General features: G+C 39.2%; 1 protein-coding gene across 3 annotated transcripts in view; it reads right to left on the bottom strand.

Annotated features, from left to right (window-relative positions):
- LOC143275432 (uncharacterized) overlaps nt 1–14,057 on the bottom strand; it is a 29,200-nt gene that overhangs the window by 3,520 nt on the left and 11,623 nt on the right. For 2 of the 3 annotated variants that reach the window (XM_076579525.1, XM_076579526.1), the window contains exons 5-9: nt 13,699–13,743; nt 8,065–8,160; nt 6,570–6,674; nt 3,060–3,287; nt 1,033–1,116 (exon numbers count right to left, since the gene is read on the bottom strand). In XM_076579525.1, the coding sequence (XP_076435640.1) occupies nt 1,033–1,116; nt 3,060–3,287; nt 6,570–6,674; nt 8,065–8,160; nt 13,699–13,743 (558 nt within the window). The remainder of the gene's footprint in view (nt 1–1,032; nt 1,117–3,059; nt 3,288–6,569; nt 6,675–8,064; nt 8,161–13,698; nt 13,744–14,057) is intronic. The other variant, XM_076579527.1, reaches the window with a different exon arrangement.

The following is a 14,057-nucleotide window of genomic DNA, read 5'->3' as shown; positions in this document are numbered from 1 at the left end:
TCATATCGTATCGTATCATATCGTATTTTACAATATTGCATTATTTCGTATCATATCATATATAATATTCATATCATATCGTATTGTATCGTTTCATATCGTAGCACATCATATCGCATCGTATCATATCATACAGCATATCATATTCTACTCTGTTCTATTCTATTGTATCATTTCGTATCGTATCAAATCATATATCATATCATATCGTATTGTATCTTTTGGTATTGTGTTGTATTGAGAAGTGGTGTAATGTAATGTACAGTAGGGTACCATAGTGTAGTGTAGTGTAGTGTAGAGTCGTGTCGTGTCATGTAGAGTAGTGTCGTGTCATGTAGAGTCGTGTCGTGTCATGTAGAGTAGTGTCGTGTCATGTACTGTCCTGTCCTGTCATGTAGTGTAGAGTCGTGTCGTGTTGTGTCGTGTCATGTCCAGTCACGCAGTGTAGTGTAGTTTCATGTCAAGTCGTGTCCTGTTGTGTCATGCCGTGCAGCATAGTGTTGTGTAGTGTTGTGTTGTGTCAAGTCGTGTTGTGTTGTGTCGTGGCGTGCAGCATAGTGTCGTGTAGTGTCATGTTGTGTTGTGTCAAGTCGTGTCCTGTTGTGTCGTGGTGTGCAGCATAGTGTCATGTTGTGTCGTGTCATGCTGTGCAGCATAGTGTCGTGTAGTGTCATGTTGTGTTGTGTCAAGTCGTGTCCTGTTGTGTCGTGGTGTGCAGCATAGTGTCATGTTGTGTCGTGTCATGCTGTGCAGCATAGTGTCGTGTAGTGTCATGTTGTGTTGTGTCAAGTCGTGTCCTGTTGTGTCGTGGTGTGCAGCATAGTGTCATGTTGTGTCGTGTCATGCTGTGCAGCATAGTGTCGTGTAGTGTCATGTTGTGTCGTGTCAAGTCGTGTCATGTTGTGTCGTGGCGTGCATCATAGTGTCATGTCATGATATGTCGTGTTGTGTTGTGTCAAGTCGTGCCCTGTTGCATCATGTCGTGCAGCACAGTGTCGTGTCGTGTCATGAAGCACGGCACAGTGCTGTCACCTTTTACAGTGAATGGGGGGATGGCGACGGCTGGGCTCTCCGATCAGGACCCACGTCTCCACCTCGTCCTGCTGCAAGGCTCCACTGCAAGGACACACACACACACACAACCTTTCACCTTTCACCTCTTACCTTTCCCCTTGCAACCTTCACACATATGAATATATAAAATTTTGGAAACAGAAACATGACAGTTCATCTAAATTAGCATTTTACAAGAACGCTGTGACAAATTATCTAACTGAACCGTATTTAAAGAATACAGCAAATACACAACACAGGAAAGCACTGACCATGTTACGAATCAGCGCCCATGACTTACAAATCGAACAGGGAAGATATAAAAATACACCGAAAGAACAAAGACTGTGTGATACTTGTAACAGTTTAGAAGATGAGATTCACCTTTTAGACACTTGTGTAAAGTGCAATACTTACAGACACAGATTCCTAATCGATATATGTCGTCCAAATGCAAAGCCTAGTGAATTGATCCTTCTAACAGAAATACAGCCAAGGCTGGCGAAATTTGTTCATGAATGTTTGTCTTCTTAATATGCTCATGTTTATGTTTCATTGTGTCTTATAAACTTTAAGGTTTTATGACAATAAAAAGTATTCTATTCTATTCTATTCACTCACACACACACATACACACACACACACACACACACACACACTGACCACCTCTCTCCTCTCACCTGTCCAGACAACCGAGGTGTCACCTACCTACGTCAAATTTGGCATGGATCGAGATATCCAAGGACCTAGAACCCCCCCCCCCCCCCAACTCCTCCCTCTACACCATCCCCCCCCCCCCCAACAAAAAAGGAAGAAAAGAAACAGAGAGAGAGAGAGAGAGAGGGGGGGGGGCTGAGATAGAGAGAGAGAGAATCTGAGAGAGAGAGGGAGGGAGAGAGAGAGAGGGGGGTGGAGATAGAGAGAGAGAGAGAGAGAGAGAGAATTAGGGAGAGAGAGAGACATAGAGAGTGAGGGAGAGAGACAGACAGAGAGAGAGAGAGAGACAGAGAAGAAGAAGAAGAAGAAAGAAGAAGCTGCACTGCTGACCAGTAGGCCTGTGTGCAGCACAGCGGCACATCCTTCAGAAAACGAAATTGAAACTAATGATAATGGAGTGACAGCCTAGAGGTAACGCGTCCGCCTAGGAAGCGAGAGAATCTGAGCGCGCTGGTTTGAATCACGGCTCAGTTACCGGTATTTTCTCCCCCCCGAGCCCCCCCCACAACCCCCACTAGACCTTGAGTGGCGGATGAGACAATAAACCGAGGTCCCGTGTGCAGCATGCACTTAGCACACATAAAAGAACCCACGGCAACACAAGGGTCTTTTTCCTGGCAAAAATTCTGTAGAAAAATCCACTTCGAAACTGCACACAGGAATTTTTTTTTTTTTTTAAATGAGTGGCGCTCTCAGTGTAGCGACGTGCTCCTCTCCCTGGGGAGAGCAGCCCGAATTTCACACAGAGAAATCTGTTGTGACAAGAAAAGAACGGGACGGTTGGCCTTCGCCGCTTTGTTTGTCGGCCAAGTTAAGTCTTGCTGTGCTTGTGCCCCAACGTTGATGCTTCTCGTTCTCTCTCTATTGACTTCTTCCTCCACCACACGTTTATTACTAATTTTCTTCACTTTATTTATATCTCAGCTTAGTTTTGTTCAAAACTCATGTATGTTCACGTCTTCTAGTTATGATGACATCCGTCACGTATTCAGTATGTACATGTGTCAGGACAGGGCTTTATATAAGATTTTCTTGTTGTCCTGTTCATCGATATCTGTGTTGTACTGTGACATGTTCCAAATAAAATAATGTTTAAACCAAGAAAAGAACAATACAAATACAATACAAATTTCTTGGTTTTCGCCGCTTTGTTTGTCGGCCAAGTTAAGTCTTGCTGTGCTTGTGCCCCAACGTTGATGCTTCTCGTTCTCTCTATATATATATACACACACAAACCAACCAACAACAACTGAGGACAAAGAAAAAGAGAAGAATCAGCACGGACTGACCAGTAGGCCTGCGTGCAGCGGCGGGGCACGTCCTCAAAGCCGATGGGACAGAAGTAGTGGTTCTGGCAGTGGTAGATGAAGGTGGTCCTCCCATCCTGAAGCCCCTCCTTTAGCCGGCCCAGAGCGTCGTCCGCCGTCACGCCAGACGTCTTGTTCTTGCCGTGCGGCTTGTACATGTAGTAGCAGCGACCTTTCACCCCGAAGTGGTCGTTCAGCTGTCGAAACCATCTGGAAGGGGGAAGGGTGGTGGTGTGTGGGGGTGTGGGGGTATGTGTGTGGGGGTGGTGTGGTTGGGAGAGGGTGGGGTGGGGGAGGGGAGGTGGTTGGGGAGAGGGTAGATGGCATGATGAAAAAGAGAAAAAGTAAAAAAAAAATAAATAAATAAATAAAGAGAGTGATGAAAGCTGGATTTTTTTTTTTAATTTATTTATTCATCTTTTATTCTATTCATTTATTTATTTATTTATTATTAGTATTATTATTATTATTATCATTATCATCATCATTATCATCATCATCATTACATTCTTATCATTATCATCATTATCATGATCACTATCATTATCATTACTATTATCACTATTATCATTATTGTTTTCACAGATGAAAAAATCAGATGGATGTTTTTTGTTTGTTTTATTTCATTTTTCTAAAATTAAAAAAAAAAAATTATGATTATGATAATGATTATTATCATTATCATTATTGTTATTACAGATGAAAAAAATTGAGAGACTGCCGGACCTTTTAAAACAAAGTTAAAAATGATGAAAGGTAAAGAGGTAGTGTAAAATCAAAGGTACCTTAAGATGGAGCTAAATCACACACACACCATGACATTTCGAGCCACACACTCTTTGTCCTCGAAACATTGTGGTTTTTATCTTCACTTTAAGGAGCCTTTGATATTACACCACTACTACAGTTATTATGATTTTTACCACTATCACAGTTATTATGATTGATATTATTATTATTATTATTACACTGAAAAGAAAGTAACATCATTTGATTCACAACAGTCCAAAACATTCAAGTGACAACATGAATAAAAGTTCAAAATGGAAAGGATATTCCTTATCAATGTAAGCTGGTTGGTCGTTGCTTTCAAATGTAAATCTCACATTCTTTCGTTGCATTCTAAACATCTTTCACACACTTTCACACTTTCTAAATCAAAACCTTTTTTTTTTTTTTACATTAAAAAAAAAAATCTTTTCTCCCTGCAGAGCATGAGTCAAAAACATGAGTCAAAATTAAATAAATAAATAAATAAACAAATAAAAAAGCTGACAGGGGGAGCACTCACTTGAGAAGAGTCATTGTAATAATAATAATAATAATAATAATAATAATAGTAATAATAATGGTATTTATATAGCGCTGAATCTTGTAGAGACAAATCTAAGCGCTTTCGCACCAGTCATTCACACGCATGCATAACTCTAAAACTGGAGAAACTGAAGACGAGGAAGAGGCAGGCAAGGGAGGCTATTTTGGGAAGAGGTGGGTTTTAAGGCCACACTTGAAAGAGCTGAGTGTGGAGACCTGACGAAGCGAAAGAGGAAGTTCATTCCAACTGCAAGGTCCAGAGACAGAGAAAGAACGGCGGCCAACAGTCGAGTGTTTGAATCTGGGTATGCGTAAACAGAGTGGATCATTGTACCAGTAAAGGGACAGAAACAAATGCTATAATAATAAGAAGAAGAAAAAGAAGAAACAAATGAATAAACAAATAAACAAAAACGATTTTGTTTTGGTCCTAACTGCCATGTGCGAGCACTGACTTCAGACGAGTCATAGGTACCAGTAAAGGGACAGAAACTAATGCTATAATAATAATAATAATAATAATAATAATAACAATAATAATAATAATAAACAAACAAATAAATATAAACAAATAAACAAACAGGAATTTTTTTTTTCAACTGCCATGGGTGAGCACTGACTTGAGACGAGCCATGGTACTAGTAAAGGGACAGAAGCAAATTCTGAAAAAATAATAAATAAATAAATAAACAAATAGATAAGCTGACAGGGGGGAGCACTGGCTGGTGGCCGGTAAAGGGACCGAAACGAACGCAAAAAAGAATCATGAATAAATAAATAAATAGATTAACTGAGATTAACTGACTGATTAACAGATAAACAAACAAAAATATAAATAAATAAATAGATTCGCTGGCATGGGGGCAGCACTCACTTGAGGAGAGTCATGTTGCCAGTGATGATTGATTAGTCTGAACCCGTTAAAATTGAACATGGAGTCCCACAGGGATCTGTTTTAGGCCCAGTGCTCTTCACATTGTACACTGCTCCTCTTGCTGAAATTATCAACCGCCATAATGTCAGTCATCATTCTTATGCTGATGACACTCAACTCCAGAAGAGTGATACACCTGAAAAACTGTTGTCGCTCTTGCAAGAAACATCTAAATGCTTCCTGGATATTCAAAATTGGATGACTCTAAATAAGTTACAATTGAACGTGGACAAAACTGAAGCAATGATCATAGGAACTAAACAAAAACTCTCTTCCATTACAACTAATACAATCAAACTTGGCAGTACATCCATCCCTCTGTCCAGTTCAGTCAGGAACCTCGACGTTGTCCTTGACAACACACTGTCCATGCAAACATTTATCAATCAGACATGTCAATCCTGCTACTGTCAACTGCGGCGCATCAGTTCCATCCGGAAATATCTGTCCATTGACGCAACATCTAGACTTGTCGTTTCTCTCATTCTCTCTCGCCTTGACTACTGTAACTCTCTATTGTTTGGTTTGCCTGCTTCATCCATTCAGTCCCTTCAGCGCATACAAAATTCTGCTGCCCGACTCGTCCTCAGAAAGAAAAGATCTGAGCACACCACTCCTCTTTTGCAACATCTCCACTGGCTCCCTGTCTCACACCGAATAAAATACAAGATCAGCACTCTATGCTACAAATGTATTCACAAATCAGCCCCTTCCTATCTCTGTGGCTGCCTTCACCTCTACACTCCATCTCGCTCACTACGATCAGCTTCGGATCCACTCCACTTACGCATACCCAGATTCAAACTCTCGACTGTTGGCCGCCGTTCTTTCTCTGTCTCTGGACCTTGCAATTGGAATGAACTTCCTCTTTCACTTCGTCAAGTCTCCACACTCAGCTCTTTCAAGTCTGGCCTTAAAACCCACCTCTTCCCAAAATAGCCTCCCTTCCCTGCCTCTTCCTTGTCTTTAATTTCTCCAGTTGTAGAGTTATGCGTGCGTGAGAATGACTGGTGCGAAAGCGCTTAGATTTGTTTATGCACAAGATTCAGCGCTATATAAGTACCATTATTATTATTATTATTATAGTAAAGGGGCCGAAGCGGATGCAAAAAGAATAATGAAAAAATAACTAAACAGATCAATTGACTGATTAACAGATAACTGAATAAACAAACAAACACAAAAATAAATAAATAGATTCTCTTTATTTTTTTTTTTTTTAGCTGGCATGGGGCAGCACTCACTTGAGGAGAGTCATGTTGCCGGTGAAGGGGCCGAAGCGGATGTCCTCAAAAGGCATGTCAAAGCCCAGGATGTGCATCGCTTGCTCCTGGGTCAGTGGCTTCTGGCTGCAACACACACACACACACACACACACACACACACACACACACACTGTATCCACTCACATCATGATGATGAGGAGGGGGAGGAGGAGGAGGACTGATGATTGATAATGATGGTGATGATGATGATGATGATGATTGATAGTGATGACTGATTGACAATGACGATGATGATGATTGATAATGATGATGATGGTTGATAATTGATAATAATGATGGATGATTGATGATGATGATGATTGATAATGATTGATGATGATGATTGATGACTGATGAGGAGGAGGAGGATTGATAATGATGATGAGGAGGAGGACGACAACGACGATGACAACGACGATGATGATGATGAGGAGGATGAGGATGATGAGGAGGAGGAGGAGGATGAAGTAGAGTGAGGGAGAAAAAACAAGGAGGAGGAGGAGGAGAAGAGGAAGAAGAAGTGACAGTAAAAAGAGGAAGGAGGAGGAGAAAGAGGTGGAGAAGAAGAAGGAGAAGGAGGAGGAGAGGAGAATAAAGAGTGAGTGCTGCACTGAGTGAGTGCGTGAGTAATGTGTTTGGGTATGCGGCTTGTGTTCGTTGGTGCATGTGTGAGTGCGTGCGCGCACGCGCGCGTGTGTGCGTGTATGTGTGTGTTGTGTGTGTGCGCACACTGTGTGTTTTGTGTGTTTGTATGTATGTATGTATGTATGTGCCTACGTATATATGCATGCGTATACGTGCTTGTGTTCTTTCAATTTCTTTTTTTTTTTTTTTTTAAATACCTGTTGCATTTCTTGATTTAATCAACTGACATGACCTATTTTAATTTTTCTCTCTCGCCTATATTTCAAATTATATGCATATGTTTGTGTGGGGATGTTTGAGTGAATGTTTTTAGTGCTATTGTAAAGCGCATAGAGCTTCAAGAATATGCGCTATAGCAAGAAGTCTGAATAAATAAATAATAAATAAATAAATAAATAAGAAGATGAAGAAGAAGGAAAAGAAGAAGAAAAGTGAGAGAGAGAAGAAGAAGAAGAAGAAGAAGAAGAAGAAGAAGAAGAAGACAACAGTAATAATGTGAATCATCATCATCATTTGTATTTTTCTCTTTTTTGTCACAACAGATTTCTCTGTGTGAAATTCGGGCTGCTCTCCCAAAGGAGAGCGTGTCGCTACACTGAGAGCGCCACCTTTTTTTTTTTTTTTTGTTTGTACTGAACAACAAACTTACTTCCCATTTCCCTGTGTACGGAAACAACACACTTACCTCCCATCGCACAGTGTGCTGAAACAACACACTTACCTCCCATTGCACAGTGTGCTGAAACAACACACTTACCTCCCATTGCACAGTGTGCTGAAACAACACACTTACCTCCCATTGCACAGTGTGCTGAAACAACACACTTACCTCCCATTGCCCAGCGTGCTGAACAAGTAGTTCCAGCAGGACACCACAGAGGAGATACCACAGGACGTCTTGTACTGGGGACGACTCATACACATCCTGCAAAGACATGCCACTTTATTATTATTTTTCTTTTTATCATCTATCTATCTCTCTCTCTCTCTCTCTCTACACACACACACACACACACACACACACACACACACACACACATACATTCTATACATTTTATTTCTCAAAAGGATTAATCATTTATCTGGTGATGATGATGACACGGATACTTATATAGCGCCTATCCTCGGTCGGAGACCAAGCTCTAAGCGTTTTACAAACTCGGGATCACTTGCACAACAGGCTGCCTACCTGGGTAGAGCCGACTGACGGCTGCCATTGGGCGCTCATCATTCGTTTCCTGTGTCATTCAATCTGATTTCAAACACGCACAAATACACACTCAGACAGACATGTAACATTTTATGTGTATGACCGTCTTATTTATTTACCCTGCCATACAGGTAGCCATATTCCGTTTTTTTGGGGGGGTTGCACGCTAGGTATGTTCTTGTTTCCATAACCAACTGAACGCCGACATGGATTACGGATCTTTAATATGCATGTTTGATCTTCTGCTTGCAGTATACACACAAAGGGGGTTCAGGCACTAAGCAGGTCTGCACATACGTAACCTGGGGGATCAGAAACATCTCCACCCTTTACCCACCAGGTGCCATCACCAAGATTCAAACCCGGGACCCTCAGATTAAAAGCCCAACACTGTAACAACTTGACTATTGTGCCCATCCACATTAAACTATCATATCATTTGTGAACAACGCTCTCAGCCAACAACAAATTCATGCACAGTAAATAATCCATCCAATACCGACACATTCGATTTGACATGTTTTGACTTTTACATGTTTTGACTTGATATTAGAACACAGACACATACACATTTATCAAACATTTAATACAGATAATACACCTGCAAACATGAAAACACTTCAAAAGTCACCAGTAAATCTGGGGAAAAGTTATTTCATTACCATCATACATGTAGTATAGCAGCATCAAACACTGGTCAACATTTCTTAACTCCAAGAAGAGATTCATTGTTAAAAAGTAACTTCATCAATAATATCTACCCTCTCTCTCTCTCTCTCTGTGTCTCTCCCTCTCTCTGTCTCTGTGTCTCTGTCTGTCTGTCTCTCTCTTTGTGTGTCTCTTTTGATTTTGATTTTATTTTACATCTTTTATCTTTTACATCACATTAATTATCATCATCATTGTTAACAACACTATCATGTAGTGTTGTAAACCATGGAAAATTACAGCTATACCAACCAAAAAAAAAATATATATATATATCAAAAACTTGTCCAACAATAACAAACATCATTGTTTAAATCAAGAAACGAAAAAAAGAAAAGAAAAGAAATATCATTATCATCATCCACATACATTATCATTATGTGGAACACTCAGTAATTCAAACCTGTGATCCTGTAAAAAAAAAAAAAAAAAAAAAAATTAAAGTGTTTTAAATCCTCCTCAAAAACCAAAGAATACAAAATCAAAATCAACAATTTGACAATCCTGAATAAATGTACACAGCTGCACCCAACATGAATCACCTGGGTGTTCACCTGATCGTCAACAGTAATTATTAATAAGCATCACTCAGAAATGCACACACACACACACACACATACACACACACACACACACACACACACACAGCCATCAACACTTTTTCCTCCTCCTCCCTAGCTGATGAACCAACGATTCTGTCATCACCACCATTCGTGTTTAACACTGTCCAATAAAAAAAATTTAAAAAAAGAAAACAAGAGAGGCAAGGCCTTCAAGACTCACTTGTGATACACGTAAAAAAAAAAAAAATCCAAGCTTTTTATGTATTGAGTATAATTTCAAAATGTAATGTTTAAGATGAGAAAGATCAGTTTAAAGCAAATTAAGTCCCCTAGCATTAATTACAGAGTAATTTCCCTTTTTTTACTATCAGCACCAAAACGTTTGCAAAATAAATAAAACTTCCATGCTTAGCAAAAGAAGTTCCTGTTTGAACAAAAAATGATAATAATGACTGCTCTTGTTGTTGGGTCAGAGTATCAGATCAAAGTGCCAAGTTTAGAGAATACAAAAAATATAAATATAACAGTAAATGCAGTTTGCATATAATTAGGCTTCATTTTTTTATTTTTTTGTGCCCATCCCTGAGGTGCAATATTGTTTTAAACAAGATGACTGGAAAGAACTGAATTTTTCCTATTTTTACGCCTAATTTGGTGTCAACTGACAAAGTATTTGCAGAGAAAATGTCAATATTAAAGTTTACCACACACACACAGACAACCGAACACTGGGTTATAATTAGGCTATTTGCATATAATTAGGCTTCATTTTTTATTTTTTTGTGCCCATCCCTGAGGTGCAATATTGTTTTAAACAAGATGACTGGAAAGAACTGAATTTTTCCTATTTTTATGCCTAATTTGGTGTCAACTGACAAAGTATTTGCAGAGAAAATGTCAATATTAAAGTTTACCACACACACACACACACACACACAGACAACCGAACACTGGGTTAAAACATAGACTCACTTTGTTTACACAAGTGAGTCAAAAACCAAACAAACAAAAAAAAACCTATAAACCGTAAAGTAACACTTAACAGCTGCCCGCTTGAATACTCAAAAAATAATCATCTTCATCATCATCATCATCTTCACCATCACCATTTTCATTCTGATAATATAATACTACTACTAATAATAATAATCACAACAACAACAACAATAATAATAATAATAATAATAATATATGATAATAATAATAATGATGATGGTGATGATGATAATGATAATGATAATAATAACAGTTCAGTGATATTCACACCAATTACTGCAACTGCCACAATAATGATCAAATAGGTAATAGTGTGGAGATTAAATAAAAATAATAATGATAAAATTTAAAAAAAAATAAAAAACAACCCCCCCCCCCCCCCCCACCCCACTCCCTCTGCCCCCTCCACCTCCCCAAAAAACTGTGCAAAAATGAAAAGCAAAATAGGCGTCCCTTCTGCCAGCTTTTGTCCACCCTTAGCCCCCCCAGCCCCACCCCCCAACGCCAGGTCCAGGCAGTGACACAGAAAGGTGAAAAACTGATATGCAACAAATAGCAAAGAGTGGTAACTCTCTCCATTACACACAAGGTACACAACTTCAAGTCAGTTATATTATACTACCGATTCAGCTAGCACACAGGTAAATGGAGAGAGTTACTATGAACCTACTCTTTACTATTTGTTAATCATTTCATCTCCTGGCCTCATTATTTGTTCATTTCCAGTTGATAAACCACCGAGGCAACCGTGTGTTTGTTCTGTATTGTCCATGTGTTCTGTGTGGCTTGTTCAGGATTAAAGAGGCTACGCCAGTCTTGAATAAAAAAGCTAATTTGTGTTTGCACATTTCTTCTGTCTTTGCTGCTGTGTGCACATGTCAGATGATCGGTATGAGGACAGGCCCGGTACTTCTTCTTTTTTTTTCTTCTTTTTTTGAGGAAGTGTCTGGGTTTGTTCCAATGTACCTTTCTTTATTTACCTGTGTGCTAGCTGAATTGGTAGCGTAAGCAGCACCACTGACTGGAAGTTGTGTACCTTGTGTAATGGAGAGAGTTACCACTCTTTACTATTTGACATGCAACAAGCCAGCAGATAAAATTCAAAATGAACGGAAAGGGGGAGGGGGATGGGGAGGGAAGGGAAGGGAGGAGGGAGGGAGGGATGGAGGTGAGGTGGTGGTGGGAAGAGAGAGAGAGAGAGAGAGAGAGAGAGAGAGAGAGAGAGAGAGGTTTCCTTTCTTTTTCTTTTGTTGAGAGGTTGAGATCCGGATTCAAACCCAAGTCCTGACAGTCACTGTTCTGGCAGATAAGCATTTTAACCACTCCCCCCCCCTCCACAAAAACACAAATGACAAAAGAATTTTTTTAAATGAACCAACTCAACAACCCCCCCACCCCCACCCCACCCAACGACCCACACCTAAAAATAAAAGAAAACCAGGGAAGTCAAACAAGAGGATGTAAAAAAAACATATATAAAAAAACAAAAAACAAAACATTTACATTTTTTTTTCCTTTTTCTTAAAGACAGAAGCAAAACAAACCAAGCAAGGCAGGGAATGATTTTGTGTTGATGGGAGGAAGGAGGGGGTGTGGGAGGGGGGTGGGGTGGGGGGGTTGGGTGGAAAAGAAAAAAAAAAACCATAATGAAATAAAAGACCAGTAAAAGTCCCAAAAAGAAACGATGGGGGGAACGAAGGAAGACTCTGAGTCATTTTGTGAGATCATCATGACGACGACGACGATGATGATGGTGACACACACACAGAGAGACTCCTTTGTCTTTTACTCTCGTGAAACTGAAATGACCACAGCCACCAGAATGATAAAAAAAATAAATAAATAAAAAATTAAAAAATTAAATAAAAAAAAAAAGAAAAAAGAAAAAAAGAAAAAAGCCCTGTTTGCTGTGACGGATTGTGCAATCATGTCCCTTTGTCCCCCCCCCCCCCCAAAAAAACTTTCACACCAAAACTGCACTCAATACTACCTAACTACTAATAATACTATTATCACTACTGCCCTTATTATCATTATTATTATTATTATTATTATTATTGTTATTATCATTATCATATTTACATAGATTATGTCCCTTAGTTCCCAAAAGACTTTCGCACCAAAACTGCACTCGACACTACCCAGCTACTAATAATACTATTATTACTACTGCCCTTATTATCATCATTATTATTATTATTATTGTTATTATCATATTTACATAGATTATTTCCTTTAGTTCCCAAAAGACTTTCACACCAAAACTGCACTCGACACTACTTAACCACTAATAATACTATTATTACTACTGCCCTTATTATCATCATCATTATTATTATTATTGTTATTATCATATTTACATAGATTATTTCCTTTAGTTCCCAAAAGACTTTCACACCAAAACTGCACTCGACACTACCCAGCTACTAATAATACTATTATCACTACTGCCCTTATTATCATTATTATTATTATTATTATTATTATTGTTATTATCATTATCATATTTACATAGATTATGTCCCTTAGTTCCCAAAAGACTTTCGCACCAAAACTGCGCTCAACACTTCTACCACTGCAATAACTAGGTCACATGAATCCATGTGAAAAAAAATGAATAACAATAATATTAGTAACCATTATTATTATCATCACCATATTTACATAGCGCTGAATTTTGTGCACATATGTTCGGCTCATCTTGTTCGATGTATTGGAATAACCAGTACTATGCTTACCAAGTACTTTAACTTCCCTTTTACATATGCAAGATTATTCTCATGCAAAAAAAAAAAAAATTAAATAACAACCAACCAAACCAAAAAAACCCCTATTCCAATGCTCTCTCTCTTTTTTCTTTTTTTCCTTCTTCTTTCTTCTTTTTTTTTTTAAATTTCAAACCAAGTCCTTTCGGACGACAAAGGTCAAAGGGACACAATCGCACAGCCCCCCACCAACAGCTTTTAGCTAGAGTGAAGTCCCTTACCGGTGGCGATCATGACGATGATCCATCTCTCCGAAAATGGAAGGACTATAGGGTAAGACAAGCAGGCATCAACAGTTGTTTCAAAATCTATTGTTTCATGACAACTTGACACAATTAGCCAAACAGATGGATTCTGTTTACAGTTATTAAAAAAAAAAAAAAACCTTCACCATAACGTCAACTTGGTAGCAATGGGGGGGGGGGGGTGGGGGGGGGGGGGGGGGGTTGTTGTAGCTCTCCGATGTCCTCTATGAACTATGTCATCTGACTGTCAAATGTGTGCAGCCTAGCTGGGAATCGAGGTGTCATATCGGAAATGAAAATTGCTGTTGTTTATTGGTTTTGGGTGGGGAGGGGGG

The sequence above is a fragment of the Babylonia areolata genome, chromosome 30 (assembly GCF_041734735.1).
Source record: "Babylonia areolata isolate BAREFJ2019XMU chromosome 30, ASM4173473v1, whole genome shotgun sequence".
Lineage (NCBI taxonomy): Eukaryota > Metazoa > Mollusca > Gastropoda > Neogastropoda > Buccinidae > Babylonia > Babylonia areolata.
The sequence above is the reverse complement of the archived record's forward strand: the minus strand, read 5'-3'. Positions and strand labels throughout refer to the sequence as shown.